Below are 27,112 nucleotides of genomic sequence, written 5' to 3' on the forward strand. Positions count from 1 at the left end.
CTGCCTGCTTTGTGGCAGTACTGAGAGTGCTAAACTTAAGAGCTGCAGCATGCCAAGCAGATACAGGGTTATTTCTGCTCCATGGCTTCCCAATGCCATGCACACACCGCTTTAAGAAACCCGTGAAAAAAAGGCTGCTTCAAAATAAACTATATCCATCACTGGCCCTAAAGATGACACATGATGAAATGCCCTTACCAAACAGATCCTCACATTTCAGCCCAGGAAAGCATCCAAGTGCACAGCCAAGCCAAGCCAAACACAGCACTGCTCTCTCCTGGAAAGGAACATGGTATGAAAATCCCCGTTGTTGGCCTATCCCAGAAAGTGATTCACCCTCCCCACGGGATCTGGACTTGCCTACGCATGTTTCGCAACGCTGCCTGGCTTTATAACAGCCTGGTTGCAGTGGTGGCTCCTCACTGGTTTCTCTGCTTGCCTTTGAGTGAGGAGGCAGCAGCTCATCTTCCTCACCATGATTATCCTCCTGCAGCATCTCTTCTTGAGGGCCACAGACTTACTGCTCGCGACGACCCTTTCCTGCCTCTTCTATGGCTTCGTATGCATTTCTATCGCATCTTTGGCCTGCTTCATTATCCTCTTCTCCTTTGGCGTTGTGGAGAGGAATACTGATGTGAAAGGGAGAGCAATTGTCATTCTCGTGTCCAACAGCTCCATTGGGAGGATGTTTGCAAGGAACCTGAATAAAGCAGGTTTCAGGGTGTCTGCTGCACACTGGCCTCCTCGAGAGAAGGGTACAGCTACAGAAGAAGAGTGCTCCTCAAGCATTGAGGTAGCCCAGCTCCACATGACTGAAGATGAGTATCAGAAGACAATGAAAACCTTCATAGAAAGCCACTTATCCCTGAAAGGTAATTTTTAGGGCAAACTTATGGATTTTGCCTATGGTAGATATCAAAATGCACAAGACTGTGATGTGGTTGTAGTTCATCAGCAAATGCTTTAGAAAATGGGTTATAACACTCTAACTGCATTGCTTTTCTTAGTGTCAAACAAAAAATGGTGCTTTTTCCAGGGGGAAGAGCTTGCTCTGGTGGCTGTGCAAGGCCCAAGTAGACCCCAGTCTCTGGAGCAAGGCAAGATAGGTCAAGGAATTAGGGGGAGAAGGTCCCACCAAGGCACCTGGGGATAAAACAGAGATGAACAAGGGGGAGTGGACACTTGGACAGTGACCTGAGAGGAAAGAATGTGTCTGATTTTAACTTCTTCTGGATTAAAATACCTGAGCTCCCTCTTGTCTTCTTGCCTGCTGTGGGATTCCTAAGAGCAGTCAGGTTGGAGCTTTGGCTGGCAGGTTGGGACAGGGTCCCTGGACCACACTGTGGGGACATGGGACTGAACACAACCTGCAGCTCACCTGGGACAGCACAAGGCAAGTGATGTCTTAAAGGGGATGACTGCAAGCACTGCTGCTGGGGAGTCTCTCCAGTGCTGTGAGATGAGGGGCGCCAATGGGCAGGCTGGTTTACACCCCAGCTGAATTAGCTCTGCTATCCAGGAGTCTTTATCCTCACAGCCATAACTTTACACCTATTTGGAGTGACAGAAGAGTCAGCCTCAGCCATCTGGGCTGTAAGTTCACTGCCTGCAGGGCTGCAAGAACCCTCTCCTCCACTGTGAACCTACCTAAGGCATGTCTGAGCAGCAAAGCTCTCTCACTGCTTCACCACGCTGCCACCTTCCTTCTCCAGCTTCTCCATCCCTCTCCTCCTTGTTCTTCTCTCTGTGGTTTCACTGAGGCTCCCTTTGAGGTCTCCCCAGGGAAGCTTCTGATTGCTCCCACTGAGCTGAGATCTCTGAGAGCATCCACACCTCACCACGACAGATAAGCCCCTTGGCATTGCTGCCCAGCACTGAAGGCTTTTCTTTGTGCTGCCAGGATCTGCAGAGGAAGGACATTTTGGAAGTCAGATCATGCACCACGAAGCCTCCACTACTGCGGATAGCCTTCAGAGGGGTGGTAGGGAACCCCAGCCAATACCTGCTGCTAGCTGCAGCTATTCAGGACCTCATGGCACAGGTTATCTCACATTGCTTTTCCCCTCAGAAGCATCCAAAAGACAAGAAGTACCTGTGGTCAGCTCCTGTGGGACTCTGCATGGCCCAGGATACAGCCCTTCTATTCACTAGCAGCCCAGAGGCTCCAGGAACGGGTGCCCTGCACAGTGACAGAGGGGTACAGATCAAACGCTCCATTGCCTCCATCAGCATTTAGGCTGATTTGCACTAGTACAATTACCCTGGTAAAGACAAGACCTAAAAGCTCACAAAGCTGTGAGCCAGCATATTCCTGCTCCAGAAATGAACAACGCAGACTTTCTTAACCAACAGTGCTCTGTGGGAGCTGCTGATTTCCACAGGCCTTTGCTGTTGTAATTAAATGAGGATCTATCCCAGTGATATCTGCCTTTTTTTTTCCTTTTGAATACCTGTGCTAGTTAAGGGTTTTTAACAGAATCATACAATGGTTTGGGTTGGAAGGGAGTTTAAAGCTCATCCAGTTCCAACACCCTGCCACAGGCAGGGACACCTTCCACCAGATCAGGTTGCTCCAAGCCCTGTCCAGCCTGGCCTGACAGGGTACTCTACTGTAGGATCTGTGAGGTTTTACATTTAGGGTCTCCTGCATAGTATTCAAATCACAGATGGGGATATTGAAATGCATTTCCCAAGTGCTGACCCAATTGCATGGCAGATCAAAGCACTGTGTGTGGGTAGGGGGGAGAAAAGAAACCTCCCAGTTTTCTTGCATTGCTCTGTTAACAGTTTCATGTGAGTGCTGGCATTTATTCTGCAGGATTTGCTGTAATACTTTTGGCAAGGGTGAGCACGATCACCTGCCACCAGCTGATTGATAACAGAATGATTTAAAGCAAATCAATAGACCACACTGGTAGGTTCCCCACTTGCAACATGCAGTTTGGTAAGCAGGTTCTGGACAAGGAGAGAAGAGAGTTGGTGCTGTAGGAGCCGACACGGCACAGCATATAGGAACCAGACATTATACAGCTTTCTCCATTTAGAATCTCTCTTACACACTTTATGCATATACAATTTTTTGTTTCCAAAGAAAGCAATTTTTGTGCTGTTTTTTTATGAAGATTTTTAATAACTTGCCCCCATAGCAAATTTTTACCATTATATCTTTGTTACTATAAGAAAAAAGACTTGTTTGATATAAACACAGCTTTTGAAATGCATCCTAAATTCCTTTCAAAGTAACAGAGAGGAGTCAGAACTCCCTAGTCATGGTTCCTTCTAGAATTAAAAAACTGATGACAGCTAAAATCATTAATTTTTTATTCTAGTAGAGGCCCAGAGGCCCAAATTTTCAGGTAGGCCAATGCCTTTGTTTTGTGCTGGCAGTACAAATTAATAAGGTGCTATTATGTTTAAAGAGATTGTAATGCAAAGATACAGAGAAATGCAAGTCAGCCACCTTCCAAAGCCACAATATGCTTAACTTAGTTCATAAAAGTCTTGTGTTCTTCCAGCTTTTAACTTGTGGTGTGTTCAGATCAGATGTTTAAATGTTCTCTGTGACCAGGAGGCCAAAGAGACAGGAGGAAAAAGAGGAGAGAAGGACTCTTAATTGCTCACCTTGAGCTTGTATTATCAAACCCTGCAAGAGCTCTTGGCTCCGTGTCCAAGTGCTGCTTGAGAAACTGCTGTGTTGCTCTTTGGGCACCTTGCCTGGAAATGCTGGCAACTGCTCCAGGATTTTCAGGATTGACTGCAGGGAGGGTGGGGCAGGACAAGGAGACAGAAAAAAGGGGAGATGGGCAAGACCCAACAGACAGCAGCACCCTGACCTGACTCGGGCAGGGTTCAGGCAACCAGAGTGCTGGGCTGACTAACTGCTGCAGGCTCTGCTGCCACAGTACCATGGGGTTCACCTCATCACAGACACAGGTTCAACAGACACAGGGCTAAGTGAAATCAGTGTTTACTGCACTGTGCCCAAAGACTGGCTGTCTCTGGCTTTGCCAAGAGCAGCAAGCCCCAACAAGCTGACAAGTGACCCTGCCAGCCTGCACAGAGTTCAGTTTCCTGAATTAAACTGCCAGGACAAGCAGGATGGAGAAAGTGGATGTTTCACATCTAGTCTCAGCCTTTCTCATGATTCAGACATTATTCAAACTGTGTTTCTTCTTTAGCTGCACTCAAAACACTTCCAGTGTCTTGAGAGATCCTGTCTTCTCCTTTTGGTGTCTTTAATGTCCCTCAAGTCTTTCTGCACAGCAGGCTGAGCTCTGACAAACTTCATAACATCTGTGGGTCTGTAGACCACCAGTGAAGTGCACAGAGCAATGACAGTGGCAAAGCACCTGGGGGATCTGCCACCCTTTCTTTCTCTCACTCCAGGGACCAAAGGTGGTTTCCCACTTCCTTGTCACTTTTCTCTCCCACTCCTCATAGTATTCATCACTCATCCCAGTTGTTTCCACCTACTCTTTCCTTGTTTTTTTTTCCATTCCTCTGTAATGCCTCATGTTTCTGCAGGGGAGATGACACACTGGTGTGAGCAATGCCCCTGGCTGCACAGCACAGCCTCTCGCTGTTCATGCAGATAAAGTTGCTCACAAGAGTCCTGCTGATCTTCATGGGGTCAGGATTTTATTTCTTGTACCTGAATCTCAGCTAAGACATGACCACTGCTGCATTCTTTGGTACATTTAACAGCTTCCCTCTGTCCCTACCTGTTAAATAGGAAGGGCAATACGTTTTCCATGAGCAGGGAAATAACTGATGCAAGTTAATAACATTAATTCCTAAATAATCTTAGGCCCCATATTTGGAAGACTTTCTCACCCTGCACTTCACCTCGGTGCTCCAAAGCAATGGGAAGTGCTTGTTTCTGAATGTTGTTCTCCAAAGGCCCATGCAGACACCTAGACCAGCGGGAGGTAATAGGCTGTCATCCTCAGCCATCTCTTCTCATACCCACAGTGCTGCAGTCAGACTTGCTCTCTTCTGAAGTTAGTCCAAGCAAGATCACCTGGATCATCTGATCTATTTAAATAGGCAGGTTTAGTTAACCCATCTTCTATACATCATGGGACACACAGGCACGCTCTTCATTGAAGAGAGCTGTGAGGGCAGCAACACCAGCAGTGCAAGTAGAGCTAATCCTGGCCAGGGTGAGGTGTCCAGAGCTGCGGTTGCTTGCTCAGGGCTGGGTACTGAGGTCCTGGCAGAACTATAGAGAGCACTGAACAATCAAGGCTTCTTCCGAGCAGCCCCATGGCTTCTCAGACAGCTTCCACCTCTTCTAAAGGTCGAGCTGGTTTGGCAGTTCTGTTCTGCCTTTGGTAGCAGCGGGAGATGCTCTCCTGGTACTGGCACTTGCCTTGCGTCTCTCCTTCAGCATCCACTTCAGTCAGTCACACAGTTTAGTCCATGGAGGCTCTCTTGTGACAGAGATACAGCAAGACAGATCCTTGTGGTGGGACAGACATTTGAACTGCTCCCTTGTGTGGTGGGCACGCTGTAGAAATTCTTTTGTCAATGCAGTCGATCAAATTGATTTATTAGAAAGTAGCCCTTCCTCATTATCGTTTCCATGCTACATCTTCCTTAAGATGAGAGGCTAGGCCCTTCATCTTTCCTAAACCTCACCATAGAGGGCAAGTTCATCTTTCCTTTGCCAAAGTATAGCTTAGTGCATGAGCAAGGAAGAGTCACAACAGCCTGCCATTCCCGCTCACTTCAGAGACGGATTGGACAGATGGGATAATCACTGACTGCAGTAATCTACGAGGGAGTAGGAATTATGAATGAACAGAGGAAATGAAACCATAAACTCATGCAATTTTAAACAGTACTGCATTATTTAACTTCACCCAGCTACAACAACTGCAGGCCACCTTGGATAAATCAGGCCATTCTCCAGGCTGCAAATGACCATGCTTGGAGTTGTGCATCAAATGATGAATCTCTGTAGCTATGCTTTTATGCCTCTAATATGGGTTATCCAGAAGTCTTAGATGAACTGGCTTGGAGCTATATTGCCTTTCTGTCTTCTGGGGATTTATCAAAACTAGAGAAGCACTTTGATACAGCAGCCATCAGGGCTATGAAACAACCCAGATCCTGTTCTGAAACTATAGGTTGGGAAGAGCTATTTATTTTAGGATAACAGGAAATGCCCATTCAAAGCTTCTTTTGTTTTAAGCTAAGAACCTGTGAATCATCTGCAGTGGATGTGCTTTTTTCTGTCTCCACAAGCAGCTATGTGTCAACACCGGACATCTGATGGGAGGGCAGTTTTCACTTCCCTGAAGCGCTTTTGCAAGTCTCTTATTTCATCAGACAATGTCTCCGCCAGGAGCCAAGCACCCTGGATGTACACACCAACCCACACAATCCAAGAGTTACACAATCCAGGAAGGCTGCATCAACACTTCTTCTCCCTTGCTCATTGCCAGCTCCAAACCTCCATCCCCCGAATCACACTGCTGCTGCACTGGACTGAGTGGGAAGGCTGTGTGCAGGAAGGGGCTGGCAGCTCAGATCTGTGCAGAGCCCTCAGGACTCTGGGTGTTAATCCTGGCAGGATCAGTCCTGTCAGCTGTATTTTATAGGCCAGAGAACTTCATGATTTCCAAAGCATAAGCCCGGCAGGCAGCTGTGCGGGAATACCCAGGCACAGAAAGCAGGAGCTGGGCTGTGAACAGTGAGTCTGGGTTGTGGTAGGATCCAGCAGGTACCCAGAGCCCTGACGTGCACATCAGCACTTTCATACAATCATAGAATCAACCAGGTTGGAAAGTCAAGTCCATCCAGTCCAACCATTCCCCAGCACTGGCAAGGCCACCACTAACCCATGGCACTGAGGGCCTCGTCTACACAGGTCTGAACACTTCCAGGGATGGTGATTCCAGCACTGCCCTGTTCCAACACCTGAGCACCCTTCTGGTGAAGACATTGCTCCTATTATCCAGTCTAAACCTCCCCCGGCACAGCTCGAGGCCGCTACCTCTTGTCCTTGTTTATCTGTTTGCTGCTGGCTGGAGGATTTCTGTTTGCACACCAAGATCTTTAAGCAATAACCAAAATCCATATTGGTCTGCCATGTGTGAAGAAGTGGGTTATTTTATTTGCATGCATTCAGCACATGTTGCCATGTAATATTGTGGAAAGAGGAGGTGAAAGAGCCATATGCTGCTGTGACCTTCTTCAGCTTTCTCCTAAATCTTATGTTTGCAGTCAACATGAACAGAAATGGATCATTTCTTACATAGAAACCAAACAACGCCCAGGTAGCTGGATACTGACATTACACTTAGCTCATATGAATTTTACTCACATGCTCTAAATTTACCTTACAACAAACCCCAGACAAGTTCCATTTCCAAGCTTCATCCATCATTAAACCACACAAGACAGGGATATTTGTGACATGTTCCTGAAACAAATGATCAACACATTTCCATGCAATTGCAGTGGCAGGATTAGATGCAAGGTAACAGAAAAGCAAAAGTCTCTGGGAAACTCTTTATTTACCACTTGTGCATGATGCAAAACTGATTTCTGGCTCTGTGAGCACTGGAAATATTCACAGATGTTACTTAACCTTGATGCTAATTTAAACATGTCCCAAACAAGAGCTTAACTCTGTACCAGTTTAGAAACTTTGCGTGTCTTTAACCAGAGTGGGACAGCTTCCACCAAACAAATGTTACTCAGTATTTGTTACTGAACTTCTGAGTATTCATTTACTTCAAATCTACTCTCTTGACGTTTCCCATCCAACTGAAACTCTTTTCCCAACACTTATGCTGCCGACCCCTAGGTAACACAGAGGAATGACTGTGGCATTTCCAGTAGGAGGAAGTAGGCAAGAACAAACTGAGCTTTCCTTGCAGGACACTGGGCTTGGCCTGGCTGTGGTCAGCTCAGCCCAAGGAGCTTTGCTTTGGCACTAGGTTGTTCCTCCAGCTCCCTTGGGAGGCTCCAGGAGGAAATGCCTGGCAGGTACAGCCTGTGGTGGTAAATCCTCTTAAAAATCCCAGCACAGAGCCCAATTCCACCCCATGTAGGCTGACTTAGGAATCTTGTCTTACATGCACCGGTTTAGAGCAAGCAACAGTCTGCCACCAGAGGTTTAAAAATCAACCTGGTTTGCAGGTCTATGGATTATAAACACACTTGGTGAAAACCTCTTAGAATTGATGCTCTGTTACAGTCAAATGATTTGCTATGGAGATATTGTCCAAAAACCAGAGCCTTCCTTCTGTTCTTGGGTGGTTTCCCCTGCTTTCTGGAAGTACATTTATTATTCTTATGGTTTGGTCAAACAGTTTGAAACCTATAAGCTGTCTGATACAAAATTATCCTGCCAAACAGCCATGCCAGGTAGCATTGATTTCTAACCCCAGACTAAATGGAGTTAACTTTAAAACAACAAACTGGTAAAGAAGAAACAGTTATTTTCAATAATGAATAGTAATAGTAATTCCTTCTGTAAAGACATTGCCATCAAAGAATCATTCCCAGTGGATAAACCAGACACTTATGTCTATATGTTTACCTGGCACTACCCCTAACTGCTTTCCCCCTTTCCCAGAGGCTTTTCCCTATAGGTCTTAATGTAGTTCAGTTCCATTCTGCCTTGTCCCAAAGGTGGAATCACAACATAAAGACCTCAAGCCCATTTAAACCTTGTAGCTGTGCCAAATGACCCAGAAAGTCATGATTTTTCCAGCTCCTGAAAACCCATTTTGTATTTGAACTTCCTTTCCCTGTAAAAGCCCAAGTGTCTGTCCCCCATTAGAGCCTTGTTTTCCCCACTCCCATCATTAAATTAATTGAGATGTTGTCAATATGAAACTAAAAATCCATTCAGGTTTCTTGCCTTCCACTCCTTCCCTCTCGCCACCTTTGTGGTTTCATATTTACATGTATTAAAAATGCATTTTCTCTCCTTCTTACTCCCCAAGACTCGTGCAGCACCAGGAAAGCTTTTAGTCCTCATCAGAGATTCAGATTTCCATCCGGCTTTCAATTTGTGGAGACCACGTTTTCCAATGAGTAAACACACTGATGGAAAATTCCTGATCAGTTCCCATAACCATACAAACCATAAAGAGAGGGACTGTGCCCTTCTTATCCATCCATCCACTCAGAAACAGCAGACTTCAGTGTTGTTTGGATAAGGTCCAGAAAATAAAAATACAGGCAGAAACAGGAGAACAAATTACAGCCTTTAACAATAAAAGTCTATAATCCAGCAGAAACAATATCCCCAAATGTCTGGATGCTGGAAAGAGTGGTGGCAAGAGGAATGCTGCTGTCATCCATTTGCTCTTTGCATCTCTCTTTAGAACTCTCTAGCAGATTTGTTATGCATGCCACCAGCTCCAGAGCACAGGTCATGTCTATGTGTCAGTCATGTGGATTCACACCGTCTGATGCAAAACAGGGTGATGCACTGACTCTGCAACCTAAACACGGGAGCAGATGAATGAGGACCTTAAGTCTTAACACTATTTTCTGAGAAGCAGAGAGGACTGGGGACAAGGCAAGTCTTGCTGCTGCCTCCCTGAGGGACGTGCCGCAGACCATGGTTACAATACATGTGGCACTGCACTTTAATAATCATATCTGACAAGTGAGATGCATGATCGATATCTGATATATGAGAACAACACAGGGAGTTAAACCATGTGACAGACTGTTGCATCCAGGATTGATGTGAATCAGGGCTTCAGTCCAAGTCTCCTTTCTCAGGGCCAGCATTACAGGTATGGACAGATAACAGGAGCCAACCACCACCCAACATGTCTTTCGTTACAGCTTTCAGCAAACATGGCATAGACACAGACAGTTCTTGGCCAGAAGAATTCACCCAGAGCTTTCCTTGGACTCCTGCATCAACACTAAGGAAATACTTTCCTTCAAACCTTACTCCACTCTCTTTCCTTAAAGCAAAGCAGGGCACTTCTTTCCTTACACAGGAAGTCACCATTCCCTCAACCAGCAGCCATCCTTCCCCCTCTCCTTTACATCCACTGTCTGGAGACAACTTCCAGCAGCCACCAGGTTTAAAGGACATGGTCCTTTGAGTAGACACTGCATTTAATGGGCCAGAACCCTCTTTTGAAGTTAAGTAAGCAAACAGATAAAAATCCCCTCTCAAAGATTATTCACTTCACCACAGACACACAGGCCCCAGTTCTGATTCATTTGCCCTACAGAGTAGGAAACTTTTAAACCCAGATTTGCCCCTGTATGACATTTGGATGCAATGGCTTACCGTTACAAAGGTAATAAGGGAGTAAGTGCCTTAAAGAGAACAAGCCCCAGTGAGTGATGGTTTCTAACAAATGCCATTTGATTTTTCCTCAAATGTATTTCTTGGAAAAAACTTGACTTGCTTTGCTTCTAAGAAAAGTAATGTGCTAATGTTTGCCTGATGACAAAATTGATCTGACCTTCTGCAAATAACCTGACACCACGGTGTGTAGCTGAGCCTTTTGAAGTGCATTAGGTTGTTCAGACAACAGGGCTTTCTCCTGTTTATTCGGTATGGCCTCTTCACATAAATGATGGAAATGCTTCCAAAGCTTTCCTAAAAATAACTTCAAGCAACTGATAAAAAAAAAAAGATTTGAAATTCCAATGGAACATGTAATAACAAATTTCAATGGATCTGCGAAGGAATAACTGTCTTTGGAGCAGCATTACTTTTACACTCTAAGTCTTGCAAACTGTGGCCTCCCTCCTCCCCAGTGTGAATAGTATAGAGCTTATTATGTTCAGCTTTTTAATCAGAAATAGTTGCAAGGGGCAATATTTCATCTGGAGAAACATAACAATGTAGTTCAAGAGAGAGCTGAATGAGTTAATGCAGCTGATACCCTGTTAATTTGGCAGGCATGTACGGGCTGATGAAGAAGCCGTCCATCCTGATATGGGAAGAAATGGAACCAGACACACACAGCTTACCTGAGAGAAAAACCTCCTCTAAATGGAAGAAGGTTTTCAAGGCTCCAGGTAGGAACCACTTATTGCAGTCAAGTGCAATTGAACATATTGCATTTCTCTAATGAAGTCTAGATGAGGGGGGAAATGTCTTTAAAATGTTGTAGCCATTAAGGTTTTTTCCCTTAACATGGTTTTCAAAACCAAAGTCCTTGTTTGTGGCCACTCCTCACCAGGGTTGGTCACTGACAGCTTAAAACGTGTTAAAGGTAAAGCTGGGCTTATAACTAAGAGTACCTGGATAGGACAGAGCCAACATGTGCAGCATCAGCTCTGCAAACCCCCCACTGTCCCGGGGACCACCTGAGCTCCCTCCTTTGGCATAGAAAAGAAATAAACCCCCACAGCTCCCATCACCAAAACACAATTCAGTAGCTGGCAGCACTGGGCCTTTATCAGATGGCAGAAGTTCTCCTCCTGGTTAGTTCTTCACACAGAAGATACTACTGCCTCAGTGTTCACTGGAAGAGGTTTGTTACCAGTGCTAGCTGTTTATAGGAAGGAAGACTTAGAAATAGCCTGCTAATGTAAAGTGTGAGTTTATTTATAAGGCACATTCATTGAGAGTTATTTATTTGCTCTATAAATGTTTGCATTACAGATTATATTATGTAGTTTAGTTGCATGCCAAGTCTCCTCTGCAAGACTTGTCACCATTTGAAGGTGTTCTTCAGGCTTGCAAGAGCCTCAGCACTGAAGGCAGACTGGCTGTAGATTCCCAGGAAAGCACTTTGCTTTCTTACCAAAGATGAAGAGAGGAATGGCAATAAAAGCTGTTAAGAGGAGGCAGCTAAATTGTTCTTCATGACATAGCAGAAAAAGAAAGCATCTTGCCCTCCTTTCCCAAGTGATGCTCATTAGATGTGGAGCATATCACAGAAACAGATGGGGTAAATAACCAAGAAACCTGTCACCCAAATCCCTGAATCACCACCTCTACCATGACCCTCCTCAAGCCCCTGCTCTCAATTCTAGCCAGCACTGGTGGGCCCAGTGCTTGTGGCCACCCTGCTGCTGGCTGCCATTACTTAGTGCTCATTTGAGGGATGCAGTGCTCTCTTGCATAGTGTGGAGGGAGCTCCGCTTGTGAGCAGCCTCTTCCCCACCCAAACCTTCCTCCTGTCCCCAGTGCAAAGGGCACTGATAGGAGTGGGACCAGGGAGCAGTTCCGCTGTGTTGTTTGCTCTGGGAATCCAAGGCCCGTGATGACATTTATTTATTTTTATATATTTTTTATCTATATATAAATAGACCATTATATAATCATATTATTGAAGATGCTTTTATTTATTTAGTGGACACGATAATGTTCTTTTGCTGTGGAGTGAGTGGCTGAAACAGCAGCACTTTTCTCTTTGCAGCCCTCTGTGTCACAGTCCTCTCTTGCCTAGTGAACTGTGCCTTGACTTTCCTGAAGAGAAGCCTGCAGCTCCTTGTGCCTCCACTGGAGTCCAAAAACTGAGAGGTGAGGAAACATGCTCACAGCTCAGTTACATGCACTTCAGAACTAAGCAGCATCCACTGTAATGGCAGCTTTTACCTCTGCTGGGACCAGGAAGGATGACCCACCCATCAGCAAGAGGGCTGGGAAAGCATCCTTGGAACAGGCTCCTGTCCCCTCCGGCATTCTAACACCTGACGGATGCCGCCTTACTGCACCAATCCAGCCCCACAGAGTCCCACCTGGGGCACAGCAACATGCAACCAGCTGCCCGATGGGCAAAGTCAAACCAGATTTGGCTTGCGTTGCCTTAACTGGTAAATGCTGTCCTATACTATCTGAAACAGCTGTAAAACCACAGCTTGTCAACACTGGTGCACATTCACATATGTAGCAATCTCACATATATCAAGTGATGTGACCCAAATGTGCATTAAATAACTAAAAATTACAGACACAAACCCTTTTTCAGGGTCTGTCGTTGGTGGGTGTTTACCCAGAGCTCAGTTCTGCCCTGCAAGCACTGCCACCAAAATCACTGGGAGTGCAAAGGGACAACAGGCTCTCACAGCAAGGGAACATGGGAGGTGCTTCAGAGCCTGCTGCTACACAAGCAGATCCTCCGCTGAGTTCGCAGCCAGACCTGCAGCAGATGTAGATCAGTCACAAAAGCAAGACCAGCCAGCTCCATCTCCAACACTGAGGCAGAGCATTAGCTGCTCTCCAGCATCTCATTTAGATTTAAGAGGTGCAGTAGTTGCTTTTAAAGGGCAAACCCAAATATACCCTGTAGCTTCTTCATTGCTGGATCATTTCTCCTTCATTCCTGTGGTCTCACTGCTGCAGGATGTGATGGCTTTGGAATTACATTTGCTCCAGCACACGGCTAGGAGAAGTGAAATGGTATATTCCCAAGCATCCCTGCCTGAACCAAAGCACCCAGAGCCTGTTGTGATTCACTGATCCAGGCTTTAGGACAGGAAAAATCCCCTAAAAGACAGCAAATGAGATGGATCTCCAGGTGTCCCCACTTGTTGGTCTAATCTTTTCATGCTAAAGGGGAGGAGGTCCCTGGTTTTCCATCTAACACTGCCTTCAGGTGTTTATATCTCAGTAGTATCTTTGCACTGACCTTTCTGAGTACAGGATCAGGGCCATCAAGCATGGTGCAGATGCCATGTTGAACATACAGGTGGGTATCTGAAGGGGGCCTACAAGGATGCTGGAGAGGGACTCTTCATCAGGAACTGTAGCGATAAGACAAGGGGTGATGGGTTTAAACTGAAACACGGGAGGTTCAGGTTAGATATAAGGAAGAAGTTCTTTACTGTGAGGGTGGTGAGGCACTGGAACAGAGTGACTGATGAAGTGGTAAATGCCCCATCCCTGGCAGTGTTTAAGGCCAGGTCAGACAGGGCTTGGAGAAACCTAGTCTAGCATGAGACATCCCTGTCCATGGCAGAGGGTTGGAACTGGATGAGCTTCAGCTGTTTTCCAACCTTCACCATTTATGAAATAATCTGTTCCTCCCTCTGCAATGTGTGTGCCAGTGGCTGCAGCCATACAGGGCAAGTGTGATGAGGGAGGGGATGCAGTAAAAGGGCAGCATGAATGAAGTCAGTTGAAGTGAATGAACAGCACTGAAGAGCCAGACCTCTCCTGATGCCTTTCAGCCAAGAAGGAAACCCATGGAGCGCTACACGGTAATCCTGTCATGCCACAATGAAGAAATGCTATGGGAAGGAGCATAGCTGGGATCAGAAGTGACAAACTCCAGGCAGGGGAGGATTACAGGTGGTGACTTCAATTGCAAGACAAGAAACTGGATGAAGACAAGAAGCACCTCCTGAACCATGAGACAGGTCTCCGATTCCTTTGCGAGTCTAATATATGAGAAAAGAACACTGAGACTGAAATACTGGTATATACACAGAAAAAACCCAAACATCTGAGGTGAAAGGAAACAGAGGAAGAACTCTGCTGGGGAGAAATATGCAAGGTCTTGGTTTTCATTATCTAAAGGCACAACTCAGAACTGCCTGACTGATGATAAGAGATGTCACCCATCCAGGGAGACGGATCTAGAGAGGAAAAGGAAAGCTTTCAAAACAGCTTCTGTAAGATATTAAACCAGCTTAATATCAAGCCAGAGTGAAAACCAAACATTTTAATTCCAGCATATCAAAGCACTGGCAGAGAACATGCTAAAGCAGAAACTTCCCAAATGAAAAGCTTGCAGTTTTAGTCTTTACATATTTGGCAAATAACCTGTTCTGTGAAGGAAGCCAAACCCATATGTTCTGCAGAATGTCCTAGAAAAGGTTTCCTTTAGCCAGAACCCCATTCTGAGTCAGTCATCAACTCCCTCCATGCATAATCCCATTCTGTGCACATAACCTTCTGTAGTTTGAGTTGATAACCATTATTTTCTCCTCCAGACCATTGCAGGGGATGCGTGTGGGCTGCTACATGACTACTACTATTCCCCCAAAGTCACTTTCACTCAAAGGAGAACATCTGCTTGTATACACAGCAGTGTTCATGGCATGAAGCTAGACACATTATGTGAGCAAAGCTCCTGGAGACTTCCGTGGAAGTTTTGCTTGCCCGAGGACTTGAGAATGGCCTACATTTGTTTATAAAGCTTTCCTGTCCTTTGGGATACAGAGAACTACTGCATAGAAGCAAAAAATTATGACTGTGAGGCAATACTACCACGAGATAAATGATAATAAAACTGCACTTGAAAGTGTGTTTAATACATATTAGCTGTTGCAAGCTAACACTGAAGTTCTAGGCTGCTGAAGCTGAGTAAGGGACCTGAATGCCCCCTTGCTTTTAATTTGACTGGGAATGAGGGATTTGAATTCCTGAAGTAGTCTTGAACATTTTATTATTGATGCATAACAAAAAGAATTGAAGTAACTTGCTCTTAAATGCTACAAACCTGGCTAAAAGGTTTCGTCAACATCTGTTGGGACACATCCCCCTCAACCATACTGCATTAAAATTAGAGATTTTCAGAAATCCCTGAAAACATTCCAAGTTTTGATGAACTTTTAAAAAAAAAAAACGATCCAAACAAATGCTTTTCAATAGATCACTTTGATCCATTTAACATAAGTCTATAAGTCTATTTAAAGAAAACAAACTTTACCACCAAACCCTCTATCCTACAACTCAGAGCAGAAATAACTGATCACCCAAGTCCTGTTCTTTCTCCCCATTCCCAACTGTAATACTTCCATCTCTTTACTCTTTTTAAGCAAGCACAGACTTGGATTTCAAATACAACAGTTTTGCCTGGCAATAGAGAAGCAGAGGGAAGCTGGTTACATGAACGCATCCTTTCATCATTTGAAAACATGTTAGTAACTGATCTAGGAGCCAACGCTAATCTTTCCTGGATGCCTGTATGCCTCCTCTGGGTTAAATACTCTTCAGCATTCTCATTCTCTTACTAGCAGTCTCTCTCCACTTTTCTCCAGGCTTTCCTCTCCTGAGTAGACATCACCACACAGAGCTCCACTGAAGCCAGAGCCCAGCGTGCAGACACCATCCATCTCCACAGTGAATGCTGGGGTGGTGTTTCAGACAGCCAGGGCTCTGAGGTGGCCCTGTATGTGTCTGCTGTATTCTAGGAAAAACATTCCGTGGAGGAGAAAGTGGGAGGAGGGGGCAGGAGAGCAATATAATACTGATTAGTGTAATGGGATTTGCTATTCTTGTTAATAGTTTAATCAATACAAACATTTACTGAACCCTCTTATGTCCTTGCCATGATCAGGTTGCTTTATATTTAGCTTAACACTCATAAGCCATGGTTAGCATCATCTGCATCTCTACTCCCTGCTTACTTCTGCAGAAAAAAAAGCCAGGATTTGGATTTTCTACACTTAAAATCCCAGCCATGCACAAGTGACTTCCTCAGCCACACGCTACAGTATGTGTCCTCTTTGTGCTGACACTACAGACACACAGAGATGATGGGGTCTCAGGATATGAGCAAGTCAATTGCATAAGAGCCATGCTCTAAGGCACCACTTGCACCACTCGCAAGTGGAGGCACATACGCTTGTCACATGCACTGGAGACAGCCCAGCGCCTCTAAAGCTTTGCAGATCACACACAGTTGGATCCTGCACTTCTCACACAGCCTTTCCTTGAAGGGATGATGTAGTAGAAGCTACTGGTTTGACAGTTCATCCACTAGATACTGAAGACCATAAAAGGTATGAAAGGAGGGATATAGGAAGGGAGAAGGCACAACTGGTAGCAGGGTGGACAGCACCAGTCCCAGAGGTCACTGTGGTGAGGCTGGGGGTGCTGCACTGACTTTGCAGTTGTAGTTGCTATTTCATACCATGACATTTATGATATATTACTCGTATCATACCACAGGATGCAGCATATGTTCTAAGGAGCCACAGGCTTTTTCTTACACCCTTATTCTTTAGCTTTAATTTAGGCAGAGAAAGAGAAAGCTTGCCTTAAGTTTTGTTTTCATTTCTCTATAGTGTTAAAAGCATGTAAAACATCCTATTGATGTATGAGTATAAAGCTAATTTAAAAAGCTTGTAACTGGCTTTGCAATAAGCTGAAAGAATCTCCAAACTGACAACTGCAAGGGGTGGGGGGATCTACTAAATGCAAATTTCCCTGCAGAACATTGCTCACCATTGCAGGGCTTGGGGGGGGGGGGGGGGGGGCATTTCCCCCCCACAGAAGCATGTCCCCATGGCCTCACACAGGGCAAATTGTACCATTTATAGCTGCCACTCTGAGACCAGACATAGCTGGAACAGCCAATGCCACTGGCAGCATCCAAGGAGCACAGATACCACACTCCAGAACACAGGAACTCTGAAACACATAGTCACAAGATTAGCTTGCTATAAGTCTAATTTATTTTGACATTTCCTAGGGACAAAAGAAAATAGCAAAACCCAATCATGGGCAGTGCTGTTGTATCAGAATGGACAAGTACAACTGCAAGAAACATGTCTTTTGGGTGGGAGGGTTTTCTGGGACTTTTTAAATATCATTTAAATTCATTAAATTCATTTAAATGATATTTAAAATATAATTAAAAATAAAATAAAATAAAAATTTAAAATATAATTAAATATAATTAAAAAATAAATCCATTTAAATAAGAAACAAGCCACAACTTTCCCTTGTGTCACTTGGCTGCACTTTGCACTGCACAGTGTCACAGGTCAGCTCATGCCCAAGGCAAAGCCTGAAATACCATCTCCCTTTGGAGCTTCCAGATTGTCACCACGCAAACATATGCAAACAGACACAAATACTGATGACTCAGCACTACAGGAATAGTTGCATGCTTCTAACTAGAATAAGAACAGTTCTATCTTGCCTACAGTCACACCAGAGCAACAAACCTCAGACCCACTGCTATGCTGAACCTCTGCGGTAGTAGTAGAGGGCTTCAACCCCTTTGGCCCCTTTTCCAATGGCTGCAAGAACCTGCCCCCCTGTACAGACAGCACAGCTAAAGTGATGGAAGCGTTACAGTGTCACACAGGGAAAAGAGAAAGCTGAGGGGTCTGGAGTCCTAATCCATCATTCTGGGAGCCATTTATGTGCCAGACAAGCTTTGGGTAACTCTGCTGACCCATCGCCTCACAATATTTGAACTTGGACAGTTCCGTCAAGGCTTACATGCAAACCTGAACCTTTTCAAGAGTCTGGATTTAGGAAACTGAGGGGAAGCCAATCAGACGTGGGTTATTTCACCAATTAGTCAGTTCTCCTAATCAGGAGAATTCCATAGAACTGCTTTCTTGGGGATTTGTCCACAAAGAGAACTCAAAAGCTGAGCATAAGTCTTTGCTCCTTCATGGTTGTAGTATTCCTCTATTTGGATGCAAGAATGCATTTTCTTAGTTGAAAGCCTAATAAGAGCTCTGTGATGGATAAATAAATGAAGCAAGAAGTAGCCAACTTAAAATGCCCTGGTAGGTTTTAATGTGTCTTTCCTTAGAAATCAACAAGTATCTAGATGCAGAAATTGGGAATTCTCTTCAAGTATCAGGAATGGAGCTTTCAAAGAAAACACCATCACAATGATTACAGTGTCACACGTGAAGTGAAACATCACGTACTGGGATCCTACTTGCACATATAATGGAGATGTTATGTGCAGACAGCTCTAAGGAAGAAATTACCTTTGATTAAGACTAAAAAGGGAGACTGAGGGTCCAGAAATTAGGTACAGGGAAAAAAATACAAAATAAAAATGCAAAACATTAAGCAGACTCTATGAAGAGTTGTGGATGAAAGGAAGAGCCCAAATGCTGGCAAAACTAATAGCATTTGGTGGCTGAAAATATCAGTATCATCAACTTGTCTGCAGTATATAAGGTGTCATCTGCTGTTTGGGGAGCTGTAAGAAGCCTGCTCTGCATTACTGCTCTCTATCAGCCATTGAAAACACCAACATCTAAGGCTAAGGCAAAATGGGATGAAATCCCCAACTCTTAGTTAACGCACTGATTGATGAGTGAGTTTTAAGTTAGATATTGTGATTTACTCATTGCTTTGTGCACTCACCTACCCTGTTCCTCCCTGTGCTTACACATTCAATACTTCTCAGTCCAAAAGTGGAAAACCCCTGGATATCTACAGCTGTACTGCCTAGAAGACAAGATTCCCTTACCATCAACACAAAGTTATTGGCAATGACTTAGTTAAATTCACCTGATTTATGCTGGTAGAGAAGTGTAAATTAACCCTAGCAGAACCAGAGGTCTAGAAGGGATTTCCAGAGGTCATTTAGTCCATCCACATGTGTAAAGGAGACATTGCATAGGTCATTCCTAACACAGAGAGGTCTAGCTTGTTCTCAGTGTCAGACTCACCTCTCTGAGGGAATCTGTTCCAGTCCTTCACATTCCCTTAGCCTCAGATTAATTCCTGAAAATAAAGCACCCTGATTTCCCCTCAAAGCAGTTTAGCCCATAGCTTCTTGTCCTAACTGCAAGGGTCAGGAAGACCAAAGCATTCTCTTCTTGTTTTGCAGCAGCTGACAATGTTTTGGAAGAGATTTAGTCTCCCTCTCCTGAGGACAAACCCCCCTCAATTGTCCCTGGTAGACTCAGTTTTTTGATCAGTCTTACTGCTTTCATTTTCATACTCAACCATTCTCCAGCTCTGTGTCTTGGTTTTGGCTGGGATAGAGTTCATTTTCTTCCTAGTAGCTGATGCAGTGCTGTGTTTTGGCTTTAGTCTGAGAACAATGCTGATAACACACCGATGGTTTAGTTGCTGCTCACTAGCACTTACCCTGATCAAAGACTTTTCAGTCTCATGCTCTGCCAGTGAGGAGGGGGACAAGAAGCTCGGAGGGAGCAGATACAGGAGACCAGGACACCTAACCCAAACTAGCCAAAGCGATATTCCATGCCATAGCACATCATGCCCAGTATAGAAACTGGGGTAAGTTGGCCAAGAGGTGCCAATCACTGTTCGGGGATGGGCTGGGCATCAGTCAGTGGGTGGTGAACAATTGTATTGTGCATCAAGGGAGTTTTTGGTGGCCAGGATTTATTCCTTCCTGTTTTTATTTCCTATCATTATTATATTTTACCTTATTTCAGTTATTAAACTGCTCTTATCTCAACCCATGCCTTTTTTACCTTTTCTTTTTCCCACTCCTCCTCCCCATCCCACTGGGAGTGGGGCAGTGAGCAAGTAGCTGTGAGGTACTTAGCTGCTGGGCTTAAACCAGCACACTTGTCCTGAACCATACCTGCCAAAAGCAAACACTGTGCTCCTGTTTATAAGCACAGAGCTGACTGCAAGGATCATGGCACTTGCCATAGTGGCAACAGTCCTGCTTATACATTTGATGTGCTTTTTCTCCAACAGCATGGCCTTGCTTATTCACCATCAGCTTGTGAGCCATCAAAATCTTTCATTCTTATTGATGGATCAACTACACATGTAGTTGTTGTTCCCCAACCTGTTATAACTATATAATAACCTATATTACATTTATTGCAATAGATCAATCCATCTTCAGCACAGGGATGATGCTCTATCTCAGCTGAATGGCAAGCTGGGTTAGGGTTTTTACTGCATCCCCAGCCTGCAAAGATCATACTGAATTCTAATCCTGCCCACTGTGCTCACAGCCTTTGCCAGTATAGTGTCAGCTGCAATTCTGAACTGTATACTCGTTCTTCCATCAGATCATATATGGAAACAAGAGACATGCACACAAAACAGCCCCCTCAGAACCTCCCTCAAAAGCTTCCTTCTGTCAGTGTTCCAACCAGTTTTGCACCCAGGTATTTTCATCCATGCCATCCTCATAAGGATGCATGCGAAACTGCTCCAAAACACAAACCAGTCTCAATGGGTTATCCTAGTGGAGTGGGAAATTAGATTGGTTTGTGTCTCTTGCATCCCAAAAAGCTCCACACTACCTGTTGCTCATCCCCTCTTGCTCTTCTGGGTGCTCACAAATAGTTGGTTTGGTTATTTGTTCCAGTGTTTTTCCAGGAACTGAAGCTGAACTGACAGGTCTATAATTCTAGTCCTGTTTGTTAGCACCACTTTTGTACCCATGAGCTCAAACCTGCACACAGGACTCCTGGGCTCTGCTCCAACAGACCACTTTAGCACGTATTTAATTGCAAGAGGGAGAAACATCTGTGGCTGTAGAGGGGATGAGTCACATGCTTAATGCTATGCATGTCCTTGGATGTTTTTCTACTTCTAAGAATGGGTACAGTAAAAAACACCAAAAAAGCAACAAACCAACAAAAGCCAAGACATCAAACATGAGCAGAACAAAGGTGTGTTTTTATACAGTGCTTATGATGTTAAGAACGCAAATGCCAACAAATACTAAACACTGATCTCCACTGATGAGTGAAGAGCAGGGATCATTCTGTTACCCTGTGGTCATCTCCACTATAATGACTTCTTTTGCTATTGTGCTGCTTCATTACCTAGCTTTGTTAGCTCTTTCTCAAATCTCCTGTACCTTAATGCCTGTTACATTATACTTCTAGCAAGCTTTTCAGCCTTACAAGTCCTTTCATCTAGAGAACTAATGGATTAGATGTCACTTCTCTGTCATGAACTGCTACAGACCCCTCTCATAGCAGCTTTCTGTGCATCTCAGGTGTATTTTTATGTGTCTGAAACACAGAGTACTGACAGCTCTGGAGAGCAAGACTCATCTCCCTCCTCACTCAAGTCTGCCCAGATCAGTTCACACCAACACCACCATTAAACCCCATACTCCATCTCCCAACTTTAGGATTACCTGGAGCAATATCTTAGAAGGAAGCAGCACATTGAAACTGATCAAATATACAATGGAGTCAGCACACAGTGATGGGGCCCAACAGGAATCCTCTGTTATTCTCCATCCTCTCCTCAAACTCCAGGGAACGTTTCTTGATCTCCACATCAAGCATTTAACTTAAACACAACCTTAGGTCTGAGTGATGCTGATTTATCAGGTACACCATTTACACATGTTGAGCTGCCTGTGGGCTTGATTCTCCACACTGATGGTCACTTAATGCTATTCCATGGGACTGCAAGTCCCAATTGCTATCTGAACAGAGTCACCTGGATGATCAGGTGCTGAGCTCCAGCACCCACCACTCATCTGATTCTCTCTGCTAGGTTTTCCCTGGTTGTGTCACTGCTTGTTGCTTGCTTTGAACCCAGGATAGCTGTGGCCAGCCAGGCTTCCTTCCACTTCTTTTCTAGCTAATTCCTTCATTCTTTCCACAAACATTATTCCCCCAGATCAGCAAGGAGACCTCAAAGGACACCGCTTCTCCCAGACTACATTTATCTTCTGCACACAGAATTGAAAAGGAATTCCAGCTAACAGAGCTCTCTTGCAAGCTAATTATTCTTCAAAGAAGTTTTATGCAGTCCCAAGGAGCATCTAACTACTGATTTTGTACTCTAATTTCCCTGCAAAATATGATCATTCTCCTCCTGTCTTGCACTGTCACTTGCCTCTTAGAACAACTTGGGAACAATAAAAGAATGGAATAGAGGGCACCAAGAAGGGCACCACTGGAAAACATCTCTCTGTACAAGCACAGTCTGTAAAAGCAAGCCCAAGAAGTGTATGTAGACCTTGTTTAATATTCATCAACCAGTATAACTGAAAGCCAAATGTAACTGTTATGAAAATTCAGGCTAGGCGGAAATCAAATGGAGACAGCATTCTAAGGAGTGTAGCATTTCAGAGTTTCTCATTGCTGGATTTCGAGCATAAATGTACCACAGAGGAAAATCATATTGAATATATTGGTTGCTTACAAATGGCTATATTTGTATATATAAATTCACCTCTTCAAAAAAAAAAAAAAGAACAAAGGAGCTGGCAGTAAGAGACTCCAAGTATCTGGTATAAATCTTATTGCTAACACATGATTTGATGGAACAACAAACTGAAATTGGAATTGAGACCAGCCAATCTGAAACCCCAACCCCTGTTGTGCAATATTAATACATTTTTTTCCCTCTTTGGCTCCCTGTGCACCAAAGTGCATGACACAGGAATCACTTCATGAATATTAAGAATACCAAAGAAGTGGTAAATGCTCCATCCCTGGTAGTGTTCAAGGCCAGATTAGAAAGAGCCTTGGGCGACATGGTCTAGCGTGAGGCATCCCTGCCCATAAAGAGGGTTGGAACTAGATGATCTTAAGGCCCTTTCCAACTCATAACTATTCTATGATTCTATTCTATGAATGCCTTTTGACTTCCAAAAGTTAGCACGTTTAAATTTACCTGTATTTTTATTTAAGCAGAGACACTTCTATGCTGGTGCTTAATTCCTCTGTGCTCCTCTATAAAATCCAGTCTACTTAGGGACACCATCGAATATTCTTCAGCTCTGCCTTGTGAATTGCCTGGTGAGGCATAGGCAGTCTCCAGAAGAGCCAGAACCACTTTCATTAGAATCACACAACAGAGCAAGTGAGATAAAGGCTTGTTAGGAGAGAACAGGGAGAGCAGGTTGAGCACAGAGTGGCACCGCTTTGCCCATGTCTGTACTGACAAGACTGTGGTGTAACTTAAAGCCGCTCCCTGCTGTTTTTAGTCAGGGGAAGGCTGCTCAAAGCCAGTTCAAGAAGCTGCATTTGGGTCTCTGTCCACCTCTGCCAAGTCTCTGCTCTTCTTGTGTAGTACAGGCACAACAGGGTAAAGAATTGCTTTAGATTTCTTTTATGTCTAGGATAAAACCCCTGCAGGACTAGGGAGGAATGTTGGTTTGAGGCTGTGCTGCCCTGACCTGAGCCTGGTTTAAATCAGGTTTTGCCAGCCCCTTTCCTTTAGATGTCAAATGACAGTTCAGGAGGGGAAATGCTTTGGAAAGTGGAACACACAATTACAGTTCATGGTAGGTTTTATTTCTTATTCAGAAACGTTCAAATCCTTCCTATTTCCCTTAGGAAAAGAAAGTCTTATCAGAAGCTGTTTAATGAAAAACAAGAAAAAGCTACTATTGACTTAAAGTAAAAAAGCAAATTTAGGTAAACTGTGTCCCTCTGCTACTGCCAGGCAGAGAAGCTGCTGCTTAGAAGACACCTTCTTTTGTATGTCAACACTTAGATATGCAATAATGAATATGGCATTCATTATTTAACAGCCTCTATGCGACATACAGCTTTCAGATATTCTTTAGCAATACAGATGATAAGAGCTCAGCTTCGAAACACCCTCATTGCTGACCGGGCTTTGATTCTCACTGCTCTGAAACAGGGCTGTGTGGACATCCCTGTGCACTGACAGAAAGGTCTCAGCGGTAGAAACATCATCGCTGAGCTGCTCTGTGACATGTTGTCTGAATTTCAGTCAAATTCCTGCTCCCTGTTCACCTGGAAATCTGCCAAAAGTAAGAAGAACAAACACCAGAGGTAGCCAATGGCCAAAATCCACATGCAGAGTTTATCATTAAAACCTTAAATCCAAACTTCCAAATCCAAGTGTTTAAAGTTAAGCTCTGAGCCTCCTCTGAGGAGTATTAAAAATGACCCAGTTTAGCACGACTCTGAGCAGCTGGAGTCCTATCGGTAGGCCTTGAACATCCCAGAGCATCTCCCATTCAAAAGGTGTGCACTTTCATGATGGCAAGAACAAATCAGAAGGAGCTAAGCAAACCCCAGCCCCTTAGAATTTAAAATGCATCTGTTTTCACTTCCCCAGCATTAATGAGCACTTTCTTTTACACCTTTGGGCATCCGCATGCTAAGAGATGAGGTCAAGATGCAGAGATGCTGCTGGCCAAAGGAGAGAACAAGTTAGGAAGAATCCAAGCTTCACCCAGGAGCAGAATGACATTTCAGTACATTATGCCTTGGAGGGTGACAGTCCAAATGATATCCTATGCACTGCCGAGGCTGGAAAAATGAGCCCCCATATCTCTGTAATAGTGCAGTTACAATTCCTTGCCAGTGATGCAGCCATTAGAGGAAGCAAAGATCCTGACCCAGGGAAACTGCTCAGCTGAGGTGTATGGTTAAACACAGCTTCTGGAAAATGGGTCCTGTACTTTCCCATATAAGTAGGGCTATAGGGAAAAGAGAAAGTGCCCTGAAGAATAACATTTGCATCCTGTTATCTACCAAAACCTGGTCCTGCCAATGGTGTACACCCCCTCTGAGCCCAGAAACTGGCTTTAGGTGCTCTCACTTACCCAAAGGCCAAGATGGTAACCCCGTGCAGCTGCTCAGAGACACCAGTGCTTGACAGCACTTCTCACAGCTGGAGACTGAACGGCATCAGAGAAGACAAACCTTCTTTTCTGTGGACTTTTACATTCCAGGAGGAAACCAGACCTATTGATCAGTTCCTTCTGTATAATGTAAGTGAGGTTTGGGACCAGGTGAGGTGGGTGAGGAGTAGCTGCTGTCTCTTGAATCATTCTCTGCGGGGTTCACACCACATGAGTGGGCTTAGCAGCAGAAAGCCTCTCCTTCTCCTGCACCCTCCAAAACTCTACCATGGAGTTGACTTTTGACTTCTGCTTTAAAAAATGCAAACCTTCCTGTATTTTCACCCTCTGGGCTTTTCCCTTTTTGGTGGGGGGAAGCTATTAAGCTTGTCCTGCACATGGGGCAACTCAGACTTTTAAGGAAGGAAACCAGGCTTCTATGTCACATTTGGTCTCTGATTTGTTCTGTGCCCTTTGGCCACTTCTCTCCCTCTTCCTTACCCACCCCTGTGCCCTCACTACCAGCTGGCACACTGCTAAGGAGAAGAAAATGATACTCAATACAAAATTGTCCACACTTTCACCTGAACCAGCATTAAGTCCTTAGGACACCAGTTTGCAGGCTGACAGACCTGGCTGCTTCTCCAGCAGACTGATGGCTGTGTCTGTTCATCACCTAAAGGCAAAATCTGCCCTTCATGTGAATGTTACTGTACCCCAGAAGGATGCAGTCATCTGGGATTAGCCACTTGTTAGCCTCACCCAGGTTTATGTCCAGGATGAATGAACACGTCCTTCTGAAACCTGTAAGTTGATGGCACAAAGGAGCAGAGGCGAGACATTACTGCTTATGCTGAGACAGAGAAAGACCAGTACCCTCCTGTGCCCATGTGTATTTACTGCACTGCTGACTCAGAGCTCTTTTGTCACTAATCAGCACGAAGTATTTTTTGCCTATCTGCCTCTTTCATTGCATTCCCCTCCAGATTCTGTGTTTTCTGGGATATACCTTTAAAACATCCCAGCTTGTCTGGTCTCTCTGTGGCATTCCCATGCTTGTCAGTGTGTCTCACTGCTCCCCATCCACCTGATCCTGTGGTGCAGGTGAGAGCTGGCACATCTGTACGACATAATCTGAACACTGAAACCTGCTGCAGAGCGTGCTGGGGAGCAGAGCAAAGCAGAGGCCACTTTTGCCTGCAGAGGGAAGGTGGCACACGCACAGGGAAATCCTCTTTTGCCGCAAGTAGAAGCAGGACCCGTTTTCCCACTGCATAGGCTGCCATCTCGTGGGCATCGTCTCGCACATGCATTCCCTGGAAATAACAACTCCCAAGTGCAAGTAACGCGGTGCTGTCACTATTCTGCTCTGCTAAAGCAAACTACAAACCTTCAGGTCCCTGGCTTTGGAAGGTTACAGAGGAGCAGAGATGATGGAGCTGTTCCGCTTATAACATTTTCTATAAAAGTAAGAGCTTTAACAGGCAAATTTATAGGTGCCAGTGTAGAATACTGAGGTCAGAAACAGCAAGCTCAGCACACATTTTACACACCAGCTAAAACCTCACTGCCCATGCCACCGTATGAGCTCCAGGTACTGCTGTTCTGTCACTGTACCAGTGCAGTGCAATCAGGCAGCCAAAAGTAACAGAAATCTGTGTACTGATTTAAGAGGCTCCAATTCAGATGTGAGACATGCAGAGCTTAAAAACTGCTAATGGACCCTGGTGCTTTGATGAGCACTCTGTCCTTCCAGCAGTAAGCTAAACCCTCAGAAAGGAGGGAAGGTGCTGGTATTGTCTCACTCTTTGGGTCATTTTGAAGTAGAATTTTCAAGTCATCCAACTTTGTCTTGCAAGTTAGAAATGAGAAACACACAGTGTAAGTTTTTTTTCTGGAATGTAAGAATTGGAAGGTACAGGGTGTCTTTTCACTTCCACACT

At 44.6% G+C, this 27,112-nt stretch overlaps 2 protein-coding genes and 1 long non-coding RNA gene across 10 annotated transcripts in view; 1 reads left to right on the forward strand and 2 right to left on the reverse strand.

The window, feature by feature from the left end:
• PAK5 (p21 (RAC1) activated kinase 5) overlaps nucleotides 1–27,112 on the reverse strand; it is a 175,216-nt gene that overhangs the window by 121,270 nt on the left and 26,834 nt on the right. The gene's annotated exons all lie outside the window — the stretch shown is intronic.
• LOC134159447 (uncharacterized) lies at nucleotides 394–16,025 on the forward strand. Of its 7 annotated transcripts, none has more exons than XM_062610421.1 (3): nucleotides 397–872; nucleotides 1,901–1,978; nucleotides 2,069–2,451. In XM_062610421.1, the coding sequence occupies exons 1-3, from the start codon at nucleotides 476–478 to the stop codon at nucleotides 2,149–2,151; spliced, it is 558 nt and encodes a 185-aa protein (XP_062466405.1). In that variant the 5' UTR covers nucleotides 397–475; the 3' UTR covers nucleotides 2,152–2,451. The 7 variants fall into 7 exon arrangements, with proteins under 7 accessions (XP_062466358.1, XP_062466405.1, XP_062466386.1 ...); XM_062610402.1 differs by having other exon boundaries at nucleotides 1,901–1,981; nucleotides 2,069–2,450; XM_062610392.1 differs by lacking the exons at nucleotides 1,901–1,978; nucleotides 2,069–2,451 and adding exons at nucleotides 10,900–11,019; nucleotides 14,122–16,025 and having other exon boundaries at nucleotides 400–872.
• LOC134159472 (uncharacterized) lies at nucleotides 12,274–12,659 on the reverse strand. Its single transcript, XR_009963159.1, has 2 exons — nucleotides 12,548–12,659; nucleotides 12,274–12,451 (listed from the first exon to the last, which is right to left on the reverse strand). It is a non-coding gene; the product is annotated as an uncharacterized LOC134159472 (long non-coding RNA).

The sequence above is a fragment of the Pezoporus occidentalis genome, unplaced genomic scaffold (genome assembly GCF_034315485.1).
Source record: "Pezoporus occidentalis ecotype Australia unplaced genomic scaffold, CSIRO_AGI_Poc_V1 ctg10, whole genome shotgun sequence".
NCBI classification, from domain to species: domain Eukaryota; kingdom Metazoa; phylum Chordata; class Aves; order Psittaciformes; family Psittacidae; genus Pezoporus; species Pezoporus occidentalis.